General features: G+C 37.8%; 1 protein-coding gene across 1 annotated transcript in view; it reads right to left on the reverse strand.

Annotated features, from left to right (window-relative positions):
- Positions 1-2,070: 2,070 nt before the first annotated feature.
- LOC118836906 (fibroblast activation protein alpha) overlaps positions 2,071-18,288 on the reverse strand; it is a 91,281-nt gene continuing 75,063 nt past the window's right edge. Inside the window, exons 22-27 of the mRNA XM_036744013.1 lie at positions 15,566-15,620; positions 8,346-8,445; positions 7,168-7,232; positions 3,798-3,870; positions 3,455-3,528; positions 2,071-2,497 (exon numbers count right to left, since the gene is read on the reverse strand). Coding sequence (XP_036599908.1) covers positions 2,396-2,497; positions 3,455-3,528; positions 3,798-3,870; positions 7,168-7,232; positions 8,346-8,445; positions 15,566-15,620 — 469 coding nt within the window. The 3' untranslated portion in view covers positions 2,071-2,395. The remainder of the gene's footprint in view (positions 2,498-3,454; positions 3,529-3,797; positions 3,871-7,167; positions 7,233-8,345; positions 8,446-15,565; positions 15,621-18,288) is intronic.

Consider the following 18,288-nt stretch of genomic DNA (forward strand, 5'->3'; position numbering starts at 1 on the left):
CTCTGGGATGGTTTCTACAGGGCAATTTAACGTCAGCCATGAGAGGAAAATGCCTTTCTTGTTAGGCTCTATTTTAGATAATTCTTAGTTAATACCCCTAGAAAATCTGTTATTTAATCCTACTTCTGACCTCTACTACAGTTCCTATTCAAGGGAAGGATGGGTTTATGATACTGCTTAAAAGAAGAATTCTACACTGGCCTTTCTGGACTAGTTTATATAGAGGGAGAGAGTATCTCCCCTGTATTGTCTCTTGTGTTGTGTTGCTTTACCTCTATGATATACTTATAGACCTTATAGGATCATCAGTCTCGAGTTGGAAGGCACCTCAGAGACCATCTAGTCCAACACTATTTCTCCTGCTATCCCCATTTTACAGATGAAGACTCTGAGGCCCGAGTAGTGACCTAGGTAATAAGCATCAGGGGTGGGATTTCAATGGGGGTCCTCAGATTCCAGAGTCATTACACTTTCCACTGTGAACCTGTCTAGATGTGGTCCATATTCAGGATTAAAAGGGAAAATCAATTATTCATGTTTGCCTCTTTGGAATGACCTATACAACTTCCTTGACTTCATAAGAGCTTCTTACTTATTTATAGGTAGAAGCTGCTTGCCTGGAAGCTGCTCCGTATGTGTGGGTGTGGGTGTGGGTCTGTGGGATAGACCAGATTTCAGCTATTTGGTCTATTCTGGCTACAGCATTTCATGAGGAGACAAATAGATCTTCCCCTTGCGTCTGGGAATGAGTATTGTCTCTGCCTTCTGAGCCCTAAAAGGAAAAAAAAATCCAGCTGATTACAGTAAAACCTCCAGGTCAAATCTGTGTCCAAGGCAACAGTGTTAATGATAAGTCCTCACAAGGGTGACCTTGTGGTTTCTGGGAAATTACCTAGTCTTGAGTAAATCCTTTGGTTCCTTGAAAATCAGACAACCCATATGTTTCTAATTGATGGTGTCAGCTATTGGCAGTAGGGATCATGATCATTACGTTCACTTTTAAATTTTACTCCAGACTACGGAACTTCAACTCTCAGCACAGTCACATAGTCCAATGAATTTTCTTCTCCTCCTGGGTTTTGATTACTCTTTTCTTGGATTTGGAAACCTAGATTGTCATAGCAGTGATGTAAACACAGCTAGGAATGGGAGAGGCTACTCTTACAAGCCAGGAATCATTTCTTAAACCAACCCAAGTATAAAATTCAGATCTAATCCTTACCCGGCAATTTTGATTAAATATGGTATCACCAAATATATTATAAATATCTAATATTTGGGGGCCATCTGGGTGGACGTATATGTATATTGTAGAGAAATAACATTGTAGAACTGGTCAGACACTAACTACGTGATAGGGGAAAGTCACTTAACTTCTGCCTCAGTTTGCTCATCAGCGAAATGGAGATAATGATAGAACCTATTTCTCATTGTTGTAGCATAGATCAAATAGGATAATATATATAAAACCTTAAAGCACTGTATAAGTTCTGGCAATTATCATTATTATTGTTTATTATCATGTTGCTAAGAGAAATCCTTTTGTGGGAATTACATTCCCTGAAGAGAAAATATCATATGCTTCAGATAATTTAAATTTCAGGATGCCTTGCTGAATCCAGCCTTAAATTTGGCCCATTTCTTGATGAATAGAGGGCTGGCGTAGGAGTGAGGAAGACAGGTTCGAGCCATGCCTCTGACAGATAACTGTGGGATTATGTGGCAAGTTATTCTTAGCATACTAGTAACTCACCAAAGTTATAAATTACAGAAAGTTGGCAATCCGCATCACTGGAGGAGCGTACCATGCCAAGGAATTCCCCACACCAAAGAAACAAGGTCCAGACACAAACAACAACAAACTTTTCTTGACTAGTCCATTTATGCCCATTGTGCTTTTCCTGCTGTTTGGAGACACTTTAATGAGATACTCAGGTCAATTATTCCAGTCTTTCTATTTTCTCACAGACAGGCTAGATTTTATTTGTTCTCTCCAGCCAAGTACTTCTTTCTGATGTGGAATCTGGGACTTAAATTTTATCGAAGTTGACATAGGAATAGCATTTTAACTTGAATTCAATTCAACAAACATTTATTTATTCTGCTAGAGAACACGTGAATGAAAGAGGTTATCAAAATCCTGCCTCAGTCTGAAGCAAAACTTGGGACTCCATCCTCTGATACAATATCAAAAGATATATGTAAACACAATTTAATTTAAACATCTCAAGCCCCTAATTGGTAACCAGCCATTAGAATATAATTTGTTACAATGGCTATAAGAGCACACCCTTAACATTCTCACAGAAACAAGCCAAGGGGTTAAGAAGTTTACATTAAGATTTTGAAGATGCTGATGTGGATTTTATTCTTCCCTTCACTCCCTTTCCCTCCGTTAATCTGATGAAGAAAAACATTGCTTTAGGAAGTGGGTCATGTGAATATATAGATGATTAGTCGACAGGCCTGACAAGCCATGGTTCTGGTCCGAATACCACTGAAATGGAAAGGAAAGAAACTCATTTATTCCAGAAAAATTGAGCTTTGAATATTTTTCTTTCTTGTGGTTAAAAAGAGTCATTTTGACTATTTTGGTAACATTTCGACTATGTGCTTTCGTAATAATAATAATACAAATAATATCTCATTTATGTAGCTCTTTAGTTTTTCAAAGTGCTTTCCTAAAACAACAGAAAATGTTAAATTATAAGTAAGCCATTTAGGCTAGGAAATTTACCTTAACAAATGGCTTTCATATTCTTTAAAAAACTATTTTGCTATTTTGAATCTATAATATATTGGATTTTTCCTAGTTGGAGGAAATGTAAATCTAATATAAATGTCAATCACTCTAGAAATTCATGATACTTAAATTGCATCATGGGAGAACTTGATAATTTTAAACTTTAATGTGGATGAAATTACATTATACCCATATTTCCAGTGAATAAAGAGAACAAGTTTTTTGTAAATCTGTGTAAGTATGGCATTTGGTTTTCCAGTAAGATTGCTTATTGAGAGAAGGGATCAGTAATGTTGGGTTAATAGAACAGTATGGTTAAAAGGGTACAGAACTAAATGTTAGAAGACTTGAGGTCTATTTCTAAACTTACTCATTATAGGACCTTGTGTGAGTCATTGCCACTCTGAGATAGTGGCTAAATCTAAAAATATTGTACAAAAATAATAGAAGCTTAGTATGTTAGTGCTGAAACAGGCCTTAGAAATAATATTATCTGGATTCCTCTTTTTACACATATGGAAACTGAGGCTCAGACAGAAGTGACTTGTTCAAATCCTTAAAATCATTTGTTGAAAATTGAGTAACAAAGTGGAGACTGGAACCTGGTTTCCCAACCCCAAATCCTGTCCTTTTTTTATCAGGTTTCACCAAATGTTCTGATTTTTGCCTGGGGCCCACAGTCCTTTGAACAAATAATAAGAAATTATGTACCATTGCTTGGAAATCCACTTGTGCATTCACCAGAGCTTTAGCAATCTGTGCAGAGTTCTGAAAGTGTACATTATCTGCAAGAGAGAGATTTGAAGTGCTATTAAAACCTGGTAAATATCAGAAAGCATGGAGTGACAATACACTGACTGGAAATGAACACCAACAATTATCTAGTCATAGAGATGACACCGTCAGCAGTGAGTAAGCGAACTTCTATATGGAAATGTCCTTGACACCTCTGTACTGACCCTGAGCACAGGCATAGGAGGATGCTTAATGTTGCTCAAACAAAGTGATGCTGGCTCAGTATTTTTATGTGTAAGAGTCTTTCTTAAAACCTCACCATCTGCTGTTCCATGGATGAGAAGATAGTCGACATTTTTGAAATATTCTGCCCTTGCCATCACTGTTGAATTCTGAAAAAGAAAGAATATTATCAGCTCAGTAGCTGTAAGTTCTAACACATTGTGCCCATAGAAAATCACCTAAATTAGCAGCCAGAGGACCAGGCACTACTACTGGAATTATTTATTACATTGGCTGAAAAATGTTTAGGAATTAAAGTATCACATTTTCATCACCTCTTAAATTACCTCAATTAAAATAATGTAAATCTAAAAGATTCTTAGCCTATAAAACTACAAGAGTAGCAAGGTATAGAATAAGACATTCATTTTTTGGACATGGTCAATTCAAGGATTTGCTGTATTTTTTATGAAGGTTTTATTTTTCCTTTTTTATTGTTGTTCAGAGGGATGGGGAGAGGAGAGGGAGAAAAAAATTAATGCTTGTCAAAAAAAATACTGTGTGAATGAAATTAGTAACTTGTACTGAAACCAAAGATCTCGTCAAATCATACCTCTACTGAGAAATATCAATGGTTCCCAGTTGTTCAATGAGCAAATTCAAATTCTTTGGTTCCATATTCAAGGCCTCCACAATCTGGCAGCTCCCCATTTAATCAGTCTCATCTCATGTTAGTCCCTTGTATGTCTATCGTGGCCCAGCCTAACTCTCGTATAGTCTCTTCCTGAGTATTTCCGTAACTGTGCTTTTTCTCACACTCTAGTCATACTTTATTGAGCAGAATGTCATTTCCTCCCCTTTGCCTGTTGAATTTCTACTTATTCTTTATAGTCAAACTCAAATGCCATGAAGGCTTCCTGGATCACCTTTTTTTTTTAATTCTCCCCTCTTTCGAAGGGTCTTCTCCTTGGAATCTTGTACTATACTTTGTCTTATAAGTCTCGAATGCACTTTTTATGTAATATTCTGTGGTATTTTCTTGCCTTCTCCCCTTATTAGACTGTAAGTTTCACGAAGGTAGAGACTTTTGTATCTCTGTATTTTTCCTTTCCTACCCAGTGCTCACCCACATGTAGTAGGTGATTAATAAATGTTTATTGATTGAATGTTAATTGTAGGCATAAACAATGCCTTGAGCCCAACAGCAAGAGATAGAAAGAGAAATTCCATTTAAAATTACTGTAAACATTATAAAATATTTGGGAGTCTACTTGCCAAAACAAACCCAGGAACTATATGAACACAATTACAAAACACTTTTCACATAAATAAAGTCAGATCTCAATAACTGGAAAAACATCAGTTGCTCATGCTTGGGCTGAGCTAATATAATAAAAATGACAATTTTACCTAAATTAGTTTACTTGTTTAGTTGCATACCAATCAAACTACCAAAAATTATTTTATTGAGCTAGAAAAAATAATAACCAAAGTCATCTGGAAAAACAAAAGATCCAGAATATCAAAGGAATTAATGAAAAGAAATGCTAGGGAAGGTGGCCTAGTCATACCAGATCTTAAATTGTATTATAAAGCAGCAGTCATTAAAACTACTTGGTACTGGCTAAGAAAGAGTGGTCGATCAGTGGAATAGGTTAGGTATAGAAGACACAGTAGTCAATGACTATAGTAATCTACTGTTTGATAAACCCAAAGACTCCAGCTTCTGGGATAATTCACTATTTGACAAAAACTGCTGGGGAAACTGGAAAATAGTATGGCAGAAACTGGGCATAGACCAATATCTCATACCATATACTAAAATAAAGTCAAAATGGGTTCACTATTTAGATATAAAGACTTATACTACAAGCAGTCTGGGAGAGCAAAGAATAGTTTGCCTGTCAGATTTACAGAGAAGGGAAGAATGTATGACCAAACAAGAGACAGCATTGTGAAATGCAAAATGGATAATTTCAGTTACATTAAATTGAAAAGTTTTTGTACAAACAAAGCCAATGCAACCAAGATTAGGAGGGGAGCAGAAAATTGGGAAAGAATTTTTATAACCAGTGTCTCTGATAAAGGCCTCATTTCTAAAATATACAGAGAACTGGGTCAAATTTATAAGAATACAAGTCAATCCCCAATTGATAAATGGTCAAAAGATATGAACAGGCAGTTTTCAGAGAAAGAAATTAAAGATATCTATAGTCATATGAAAAAAATGTTCTAAATCACTATTGATTAGAGAAATGCAAAGCAAAACAACTCTTAGGTACCACATCTCTCCTGTCAGATGGGCTAACCTAAAGAAACAGGAAAATGATAAATGCTGGAGAGGATGTGGGAAAATTGGAACACTAGTACATTGTTGGTGGAGTTGTGAACTAATCTAGCCATTCTGGAGAGCAATTTGGAACTTTGCTCAAAGGGCTACAAAAATATGTGTACACTTTGATCTAGCAATACCACTTCTAGGGCTGTATCCCAAAGAAATAATACAAGTGGGAAAAGAACCTGTATGTTCAAAAATATTTATAGCAACTCTTTTTGTGGAGTCAAAGAATTGGAAATCAAGGGGATGCCCATCAATTGGGGAATGGCTAGACAAGTTGTGGTATATGAATGTAGTGGAATACTATTGTGCTATAAGAAATGAGGAACGGACAGACTTCATAATAACCTGGAAAGACTTAAATGGTCTGGTGCTGAGTGAGGGGAGCAGAACCAGGAGAACATTATACATGATTATAGACACACAGTATCTGTGATGACTAACTTTGATAGACTTGGCTGTTCTCAGCAATGCAAGGTTCTAAGACAACTCCAAAAGACTCCTGATGGAAAAAGCAATTCGTATCCAGAGAAAGAATTTCAGACTCTGAGTGCAGATTGAAGCAAACTATTTGCCCTTTTTTTGTTTTTGTTTTTGTTTCTGTTTTGTTTCTTCTTTCTCATGGTTCATTCCGTTTGCTATAGTTCTTCTTTACAACTTGACTATAGTGAAAATATGTTTAGTGTGAAGGTATATGTAGAACCCATATCAGATTGCATGCCATCTTGGGTGGGGCGGGGGGAGAAGAGGGAGGGAGAGAAAATTTGAAACTCAAAAACTTGAGGAACTGAATGTTGTAAATTAAAACTAAAAATAAATTAATTTTTAAAAATTCCTTGAACATTTATGTCTGAAGTAGAGGTGGATGGTACCACAAAAAAGGAACAAGAGCTAAATTCCATTTAATTAAACAGTTACATTAAGCATCCATTATGTACAAGGAATATTGTATTCCAAATATATATTGTATACATACTTATATACAAGTATTGTATTACAGTGACCAAAGAGTCAGGATCTTTGATTAGTTGTCCTGAGTTTAAAGCATGCATCCCTGAATGACTCTTTCAAAATTCTCTAGTACATTCAAAATAAAAATCACAGAATGAAGAAAATATAAAATTCTTACTTTATAGTGTTCAAGATTATCTGACTTTGTGGGAAGACCCATGAAGCGCTCGGTGTAGATGGATGCTGAAATACATTTCGTAAAAGTTTATAGATAGATCCATATATTACTTTATTTTCCTGTAAGCCCACACAAAAACTTTCCCCATCCCATCAGATTAGTTTGGTTGAAGTTTGTGACATTTTTTAAAGTCCAATGCTCCAATGATCATATCATCATCAGAGCCTCTGTGATGGGGCTTCCCCTGTTGGACCAAAGTAAGTAGTGCTTTTTTGACTAAACTAGACCCACAGAAAGGAAGAGATGTGATTAAGGGAAACAATGTATCCAACATCTTGGGAGCTTTTTGTTGCTATAGGAAGGGATGGGCTTCAAGTTCCAGCTTCTCTACTATCACCTGCAGCCTTGTTAAAAGAAATGGGTTACCATAGAGAAGACTAACATCTCCAAGATAGCAGTCTCTAGAAATATATCCGAAGGGAGATTTTTGTTATTGTTTTTGAGAGAACCCCTTGAAACCATGGAACCATCTTTTCCTTTCTTTCTCTACCTCTGTTCAATACCATAGCTCCTCCTCTTTCTCCCCCTCTGGCTCCCCCTCCCCAAAGGTAGATAAGACTGGCTAGTGAAAATTCATTTGATCAATTACTGGAATTAATTCAAATCATTTAATCCATCTTACATGAATTTTGACATTTTTAAAAAACCGCATGTGGGAGGTGTAACACTAAAGTAAAATCAATGTCTTTAATTCCTGGAGCTATTAAGTTGACACCTTCAAGTTGTATAGGGTAGATTCAGTGACATCTCAGCCCCAGGGCTTCATTTACACCAGATGGGCTTGGAAGTCTGTTATGATTACAGTGTGGTAGTATGTAAAGTTATGGACTTGATTGGGTTTTTAAAGATTAGGTTCAAAGGTTGCACAAGGCATTTAAGAGAAAATAAGAATTCTGAATATATAAGTGAGAATTCACTCTTAAGACAAAACATTTTTGTTGTAATGCAGTTGTGACGATTTAGCTAAACGTAACCATTTGTGGATTTTTATTTCCTGCTCATGATGGGGTAAATTTGGCTTTAATCTTGCTTTGTTGTTGTTTTTTTAGCAGCTTCAAATACAGGGTGATTTTGTGCTAAATGATTTCCAATTTAACATTTATGAGATGTTTCCATACCATAATATTCCCAGCTAGAGACTGGAGCCACTGCTATTCCACATTTGAATAGACCAGTTCCAGATCCAAGGGCCAGTGAAGATACATATCCACCATAGGACTGAAAAGAAATTAATTAAAGTTAGCACCATATTTACTTGTCTTGATGTTTTTTGCAAACATTTTAAGGCTAAAAAGAGGAGAAGTTTGAAATTGTGGGTGTGGGTCTATTCAAATAGAACCTCTTAAAACATGATAGGAGTAAAGAGCTATGAACAATAGTAATAGGAAAAATTTTGTTTTCTCTTCTGAAATGTTTCCTTTCCATCTCTATTCCTATAATGATGCCATTACAAGAAAAGTCCTTTTACTTGAAAAAATTACAAAAAGTAATGAAACCATACTACTAAGGAAAAATGCAAGTACAATTCCATTATCTGCAAAAGCCACAAGGAGCAGAGTTTAGCCCTCCCTTTGATTCTCTCCAGTTAGCAATCCCGAGCAAAACAAAAGAAGGAAGATGAGAAAGTCCTTCCTGATTATGTCACCATCAAGTACATTTCTGAATGCAAAAGGACAAGTGTGTTGAAGAGTCTTACTAAGTTCAACAATTGACTGATGCACCTTTTGGCCAGTCCATATTTTTAGCTTCTGAAAAATGATCTGGAAATTGACCAGAAACTGCAAATGAATGAAGTAATACTCATTTATCATTAAGACCTTCACTTCATTTTCAACTCCTGAAAAATACATTTGATGGGTCATGGTTACAGAGACTGCTCGTTAGCAAAAACCCTCCTGAATAAAAATTAGCCATCTAGATTAACGTATAACCAACCCCTGCCTAAGAAGGAAGAAACAGTTTAAAATAATAAGCTTTGAGAGAGAAAAATGTGTTTTTTGTTGTATGTGTGTTTTTTAAGACAGAACGAACTAGTTTGGAAATCATTTTGGTAAGTGACAATATTATACCTATTTCAAGCTTTCATTTGAAATGTAAAAATAATTTGTTCTGATTAGTAGACTAACAACAACTATTTTGGGAACTGAAGCTATTTCACTCTTAATTTTAGCTTCGAATGACTGTAGAATGTTGGTTTCTTTGTACAAAGGGGCCTCTAGACACCTCATTATTGTTCTTGGTTTTATTGAAATAGTTCATACTTCCCATAGAGAAGTAATGGACCACCTCGCTTCGCTTCTAGGTCTGCAAAGTGACCAGAGCTTACAAAGTAATGGAATAATACTCATACCGACTTTTGTTTCAGCCTTTCAGGCCAGAATCTTCTGAAATAATTATCAAGCCTTTCTCTTTTTGTGAACGATCACATTGATTTTAGATGCAATTTCCTGATTCAACCTAAGGTGACTTAAATAACTTGAGTCTATAGAAGGAAAAGTCAAAATTCCCTGAGAGACAGAATGACCATGGATGCACATTTTAAATTTCACCCAGTTTGGAAAAGTTAATTCTGCAAGTAGAGATGACTTTTTATGCTCTGACATGTGGGTGCGCCTCCCAGACAGAGTGGGTACCAGAGGTGAGAAAGAGCCCACTTAGCAGAGCTGAAATGAGAATTCTATAATGCTGTCCTTTGTACTTGGAGGCATCTTGCCATTTTGTTTAAGGTATAATTTAAAACATGGTTTCATTTACATAGGAAATCATGTTGAGGTTTACAAAATTCTTTATGTGAACATACACTGGAGCAAACCCAGTTGGTTGGAGAGAAGACTAGGTGACAATCCAGAAGGTAACCTGCCTGTAGGTTCTATCTCAGATGGGGGAAGGGGAGAGGTACAGTGGCACAGGAAGGGACAATCAGTCCCACAGAGAAACCATACTCAGAAGTGTTTGGGGCAGGGGGAAGCAGTTCCCAGAGAGAAGTGCCATAGCAACAGAACTCAACTTAGGATGGTGGCAGAAGGACTTGTATATTCCATGCTTATAGAGATCTATGAGGGCTTGTGGTAAGCTTTAGGAAGGAAGCACAAGACCCCTGTTCCCCCAGTGTTAGCACCCAGAAGCAAAAATTTCGTGTGTGTGGTATTATTTATGACTCTGTAGAGCTATGACATTGAGGCAGCTAAGGATAGAGCACCAGGCTTGGAGTCAGGAAGATTTGAGTTAAAATCTGGCCTTAGATATTCACTATCTATTTTTGTTTGACCCTGGGCAAGTCACTTAACCTCTATTTACCTCAGTTCCTCATCTGTAAAATGGGGACACACTGGAGAAGGAAATGGCAAACCGTTTCAGTATCTTTGCCAAGAAAATCCTTTGGAAAAAGTCCACTGAGTCACATAGAGTCAGACACAACTGACTGAACGACAACAACAAAACAGCTATGACAAGTATGCTGGAATCTTTTTCCACTGGCCCTCTGTATAATAGCCTTAAAAATGCAGATATGGAATCTTTCTTGCTGCATAATCTCCATTTTCACTGTTGATGATCTCTATTGATCTGAATTGACTTTAGCTACTGGAAGAGAAAGGAGCCCATCTTTTGTTCAACACCACCTAGCCAGATATGCTTCATTATATTAACCACATAAAGCCATAACTTGACATTCTAAGCCCAGTAATGTAGACAGAACCTACACTTGTACCTCATCTATCTAAATGACTCAATTCCCCAATCTACTAAAAACAAACCACATGAAATACAGTGCTGGACTCATACTGAGAAATCAAGAAATACACTAAATTTAATTGAAAAGTGGAAAGCAGTGGGAAAAGGTCTGACCTGGAGCCGGTCATTTGTCCTTCCTATTTCTGAGTTTTCTCCTCCATAAATTATGTAGGATAATGGACAGAGTGCTGGACTTGAAGTCACTGAGTTCAAATCCTTCTTTTGACATTGATTAAGTCAATCCAATAAGCATTTTTAAAGCACTTTCTATGTGTCAGGCACTCTGCTAAGCATTGGGTATACAAGCAAATACAAACAAGTCTCTGCTTTTAAGGAGTTTGTAGTCTAATAGGGGTTACTACATGTAAAAAACCAAAACTAGATACAGCACAAATTGGAAATAATCTCAGAGGGAAGGCAATAAGATTAAGGAGTGGAAAAGACTTCTTTCAGAAGGTGAGACTTTAGCTGAGACTAAGGAAAGCCAGGAAGTGGGATGAAGTAGGAAAGAGCTCTAGGCATGTGAAAATGCTGAGTTGGGAGATGGAGAGTTACGTTTGAGGAACTGTAAGGAGGCCAGTGCTGCTGGATCAGAGTCTATGAAAGCATGCAAGGTGTAAAAATGTGAGAATAGTAAAAAGGGGTCTGGTTACGAGAGGCTGTCAGAGCTGCTGTGTATACCAAATGAGATAATACATGGTGGGGGGAATTGCAGAACATTAAAGCATTATTTAAATATTAACTTTTTTATTATTATTATTACTGTGAAATTGAAGGAGTCAGGCTAAGATGTCCGCCGAAGTCCCTTCTGGTTCTAACGTTCATCATACACCAGACATTTTATATGTTAAGTCCAAAAAATGTGTAAAGTGCCCATGCCTTGTGCTCAGAACCAAGGCTGCAGTGAAGTTGCACGATGCAACACTGGCAAGTGCTGCCAGAAACACCTCACACCTCAGATTCATTATGCCTGTGATTTTGAATTAATTTTTGGTCATCGCGCGTTCAGAAACTTTTTACTGTTGCCAAGTTTTTATGACTCCGTGCAGGGTTGTGACCCACAGTTTAAGAAGCTGTCCTAGATCAATGAGAAAATACCATTTTATTGAAAAGGGTGAACAGTATTTGCTTTGCCCCGGCGTACTGGCACTGGGAGGGGCGGGTTAGGAGAAAAGGGTCATACCTACTTCCTGTGGTGTTTTTCACTGGCTTTCTCTTATGTCCGGAAAGCTTTCTTTCCTGACCTTGGCCTCTTAGCTTCCCTGGCTTCCTTCAAGGCTCAGATCAAATCCCACCTTCTCCAGGAAGCCTTTCCTGGTCCCTCTGCCCCCTTCTTCCCAGCACTTTCCCTCTAAGAATACTTTTTACTTACCCTAGCTATTTTCTTAGATGTAAAGTTTTTATTTTGCCTCCCCACTAGAAGTGAGCTTGCCGAGGGCAGGGGGCTGTGGTTTTGCCTTTCTTTGTACTGTACCCCCTGTGCATAGCACAGGAACTGGCCCATAGTAAGCATTTTTAAAATGCTTAGTGGCTAATTGATCAACTGACTGTCACCAAGCCCGGCCTTAATCTAGGGGAGCAACATGCCGATGTAGAAGGAAGCATTTGAGCTGAGCTTTAAAGGAAACTAACTATTCTAAGAGGCAGAGACAAGGAGGGAGTGCAGTACCTGGGCAAAAGCGCAGAGATAGGAAATGGATGTTGTATGTGAGGAACAGGAAAGAGGCCCCTTCAGATGAACCTAAGAATGCATGAAGGACAGTAATGTTCGGTAAGCCTGGAAAGGCAGGTTGGATCCAGGTTGTAAAGGGCGTTACATTCCAAACAAAGGAGTATGTATTTCATACTAGATACATATACATAGGGATGTGTATGATCCCTAGCTAAGAGGGATCTACTGTAGCTAATTTAGCCAGGGACTGACAGGGTCAGACTCGTGCTTTCAGAATATCACTCTGGTAGGTGTTTGGAGGAGAAATTACAGATGGGGAAGACTTGAAGTAGGAAGATGAGCTAGTGCGGGTAAGAGGAGGTTGGTGATTGTATGAGTGGAGAGAAGGGAACAGATGTGAGAGATGTTGTGGGAGTAGAATTGACAAGACTTGGCAACTGTCTGGATGTGTGGGGTGAGAGAGAGAGAGGAGTTGAGGCTGCAAGCTTGGATGACTAGAAGGATGGCAGTTTCCTTGACAGAAATAGGGAAGTTCAGGAGAGGGATATGCTCTGAGGGAAAGATAATAGGTTCTGTTTTGGCCATGTTAGGTTTAAGAGGCTAAGGGACATCCCATTGTGAATGCCTAATAAGCAATTGGTGATGAGGGACTGAAGGTAAGAGAGAAATTATAGAGAGATATATATGTATATGTATATGTATATACATATACACACACATATATATAGACACAGACACAGAGACATGCACACATACACACGCATCTATGTGTTATTTGGGTTTCATGTGTTATTTCTTCAAACACTTATTTTTGTACATCTGAATAATGGATAGATCTATAGTGATGATATTTTAGGTGATGGGGAGTTATTTGTGCAGAAGGGTGAACCCTAAATCATAGTCACCCTCCAAGAGCCCTCTATACCTATATGTCCCTTGAGAAAGATAAGGGAATGAGGAAACAGAGCTTGTAGTTAAAAAAATTTGCTATTATAATTATTTTTAAAACTTGCATCAAAACTTCAGCCAAAGGAAAATGACTATCATTTCACATAATTGTTACACCTAATATTTGGGTACTGAGATCATTTACTTTGGGGATTTCAACATGGATACACAATAAGGAAATTCATTTCTGAAATACTTCACTGGTACACTTCATCTATTACCACATTCCACTTGGTCTAGATAGTTCACACTTGCCTGTTTTAAGAGGGACCAGATAAATAGCCAATTTCAGGAGATAACTTTCCCTTCATTCACAATATGAGTGGTTTGGCCACTCTGTTAAGGGTGGAGATGAATCCTGCAAACTCTGTTTTGGGCTTCATTTCACTTTTTCCACATCATGGGGACCCCTTACAGAAAAGACAGTCACGAAAAGCAAGCAGAGAAAATAGCCATAAAGTAACAAATGTTAGCTGGCCAGAGTACAAGTCCAGCTGAAAGGGGAAGAAAATTGGAAACTTTCTTGAGCTGTAATTAGAATAATTTATAATCAGAAAATTGGAGAATATGCCAATATTATCCATCAATTCTCATTACCTCACCAGCTGTGCCCAACACAGGATGCCACTACTTTAGTCAGTGTGCATTTTTTCACACTTGAAACTGCTCTTCAAATGTAAGAAACTATCTATCTCTGTGACCTACAAATAGGAAACTGAAAGCTACTTACTCTCCTTTTTTCACACAAATGGAAATTAGGTCTGGCGAGGGAATTTGCTTGCCAAAGAAAATATGAGAAAGCCAGGATGTGACTGGATTGGGCTGTATATTAAGGAGTTTACTTTTTAAAAGTTCACATGCCAAAATACCAGAGGGCTAGTGAAGCATGAGTGAATAGTGAAAAAAATGGACACACTAAAAAAAGATGTCTAAAATTTCATAAGAAAAGAAACCTAAATCTTCTGAGTCTTCCAAAATTTTAAAATCTTGTCCAATCTTGACCTGGCAAATGTCAGTTAATTTAAGTAGTGGTATTAGTTAATTTTAATCAGCGGAGAGAGACAATTCACAAGAAAGATATTCATCAGAAATAAAAAGGGGGAGGGGTCTAAATGATCTAAATTGACTATGCCCAAGTCAATCTATCCTCCACAAAGTGGAGTTTTCCACAGTGATTTTCCTAAAAGGCAATTTTTATCATGTTACTCCCCTACCCAATAAATTCCAGCAGCTCTCTACAACTTGTCCCTAACATACCTTTCCAGCCTTATAATATACTGACATCTACCCCACCCCACCCCTCTCCGCCATGGGGTGCTTGTGTGCTTCCCCAGAGAGCAAACCTGTAGTAACTGGATGTTCTCAGAGCATGTGGCTTCAGCCCCAAATGTCTTGTCTGCTGAGTGTTCTGAGGCTATATGTGCTTCCACAGAGAGCAAGCCTGTAATAACTGGAATGTTCCCAGAGAGAGTATCTCCTGCCACAAGAATCTTTTCCTCTGAGTGTTCAGAGAGTAGATGTGCTTCCCCAGAGAGCAAGCCTATAGTAACTCATCATTACTCTTCTACGTGCCACGTCCTCCATGCCTGGAATGGACCTCGTCTCACTTCTACCTCTTGCAGATCTTGGTTTCTTTCAAGACTCCTCTCAAGGCTACCTTTTGCATAAAGCCTTTCTTGATTCCCTCTATCACCTTGTGTCTATTTTCTTTCGGTTTTGTGTATCCCAATATATGCCTCTCCTGATAGCGTGTAAGCTCCTTGAGGACTGTTTCCTTTTGCATTTGTATTTCTAGCACCTGGCACAATGACTGGCATAGGGAAGCTTAATGAATTCTTATTGATAGATTGATCAAACAAAAATATTGCTAAATTTTTCACTTCCCTCTATGGTGGAAAATAGTACCAAAGTAACCATACAGAACACCTTAGAAAATAATTATAGTTACATTGACTATCAGGCATAGAAATATACAAAACAACTTACCCAGCCCCATATGGCTATTCTCTTTTCATCAATGAAACCCATTTCTATGAATTTTCTAAAGTAAAGGAAACACATGTTAAAATATGCACACACTACACTTGTAAATTATACTTATTCAAGAGCTAAATAATTTTTAAAAGGTCAACTTTTTCTTTTTTTAAACTCGTTGACCCTAATGGAGAGTTTACATATGATGACAAGGATATTAGCTTCGGTTTCTACAAAGGGCAAAAGAATTTCAGAACCCCTAGTGTCTGCATTTCAACATAATTTGTTATTCAATATGATTTCAATATAACGGTTTCCTTTGTAATCCTATGCATTTTATTTTATGCATTTAAATACATTAGTCTGAGAAGAGATTCATAGGATTCATTGGTCAGCGTCAAGAAACAAATACAAAAGAAGTGGATCTTGGGCTTATTTAAAAGGACCTCATTGCAGAATTGCCAAGTACCTAGTGATGGCATGTGGTCTACACCAACTGTGGTTTAATTCAGTGCTGGTTAGGAAGAAACTTGAGAAAATTCCCAAGAAACAGATGCAGTACCAGAATGAACCTGCAGAAAAGCAATGGCACAGTGTCCATATTCCAACAGAAATAGGCAAAAAGACAGAGGTAATGTAGATAGAGCCATAAAATGTTCTTTATTCATGCCGTTCAGGTTTTTGTTCACTGCCATCTGGGCATAGGGGTGAGTAATTGTGATTTTGTTGACTCCGTGAGTTTCTTAAAAGGATTTCAGACACATTCTCCCTTGACTCTAATGCTCACAGTGTGTAGGTTCCAAAGGTGTGGATGACTGGCAAAGTTATCCAAGCAAAGCTGCCATAATCCCTATGCATAAGCAAACAGGATGAGGTACTGTTAGCCACAGCTGTCACCTGGAGCTCTAGGTGCAACTGAGGATTTGGGAGGGAGAAGTAAAGCATCAGTGTCCATGAAAATGATGTTGCCAGGAAAGCAGAGAAAACAGGCAGCAAGTTGGTACTTATTTCAGCCATTCCTCCACAGCCTAGGCCAGATTCTGTGTTAAGGTGGAAGATGTTAAATGATGAAGAGGAAAAAAAAATTAATATCTTAAATTTTTTTTCTTTGCCTCTGATGCTTGATGGCCACTTCTGAGATATAAAATGCAATTTATGGCTTTATGATTATCCAGAAGCTAGCAATGAGACTGCCTTAGATGGATGAGAAAAAGCAAATAACAGATGCTACCTGGGAACAGAGGAAATTCTTAATGGCCCCCTTTCTTGTTTTATCCTGAAAAGAATGACTCGAATAGGAAATGATCGTGTAATAGTTAACAAGGAAATTAAACAAGAACACATACAGTAGTAAAAATAAGTCAAAGGACGATTACATAATCTAAAAGCATTAAGCTCAATAAAATACACTCGTGAATTCTTTTTTTTGGAGTGCCAAACAGAAGAGTTTATATTTGATTCTGGAAGTAGCCATTGGAAAATATTGTATGGGAGGTCGGTGGAGGTGGCATGATTAGACCCATACTTTAGGAAAATCATTCTGACAGCTGTGTGGAAGACGGACTTGAGTAGTTAGAAACATGAGGCAGGGTTTGTGAGGAGATTGTAGGAGAGGTACTAAGAAAGAATACAAGTGCCCAAGGATCACAACTCAGGCAGAGTCACTCCCCAGTCCTTCAAATCGACGGACAAGCATGGGTAGAGGCTTAGGTGTATAGTAGGAGGTGTTCCTTAATCAAGATCCCAGAATTCTGGATCACTATCTTTATATCTGACTGCTGTTATTAGGCAGATTCAGAGGGACCAAGGGGGAAGGAAAACTTTGGGGCAGTCAATGAGTAAATGGACAGACTGTGATACTGTTCTTTCCCCTCTGCCGCCTCCCCCCTGCCATTGTTAACCACAAGGACATTTTGATTAGAAAAATTTGCTAAATTAATTATGATCAGGACAACTTTGCAGACCCTGCCTAAAGAAGTTGGCTTAACCAGCTTTTGAGTAAATAGGAACTTTCTAGTGCATAGGTGGGTCAATCAGTGGTCAAACATGGAGTCACCTTTTTCAGGTAGAGCCTAGCAAAAAACCAATCATCACAGGGATTATTAGGAGGCTATTGCAATAGTCCAGGTGAGAAGTCATGAATATAATTCAAAATTTCTGGGATGCAGCAAAAGCAGTCTTGAAGAGAAAAATCATATCCCTTGTTATACTTCTTTTGACTCTTGTGTTTGAATGTCACATTTTCTATTTTTCATTAGGAATAATTAGAAGTCTTCTATTTCATTAAATATCCATTCCTCTCCCCGCCCCCACCCCTAGGATTATATTCAGTTTTGCTGGGTAAATTATTTTTGGTTGTAATTCTAGCGCCTTTGCTTTTGGGAATACCATGTTCCAAGCCCTCTACTTCTTTAGGGTGATAGATACAAAATCTTCTGTGTGCCTGACGATAGCTCCACAGTGTTTGAATGGTTTCTTTCTGACTGCTTTAAATATTTTCTCCTTGACCTTGGAACTCCAGAATTTGGCTATAATATTCCTGGGAATTTTCATTTTGGGATCTCTTTTAGGGGGTGATCAGTGAATTCTTTCAATTTCTAATTTGTCCTTTGGTTCTAAGAGATATCTGGGCAACTTTGCTTTATAATTTCTTGAAATATAATGTCTAGGTTCTTTTTTTGATCATGGCTTTCAGGTAGGCCAATAATTCTTAGATTATCTCTCTTCAATCTATT

Source organism: Trichosurus vulpecula, chromosome 2, assembly GCF_011100635.1.
Source record: "Trichosurus vulpecula isolate mTriVul1 chromosome 2, mTriVul1.pri, whole genome shotgun sequence".
In the NCBI taxonomy this organism is placed as follows: Eukaryota; Metazoa; Chordata; class Mammalia; order Diprotodontia; family Phalangeridae; genus Trichosurus; species Trichosurus vulpecula.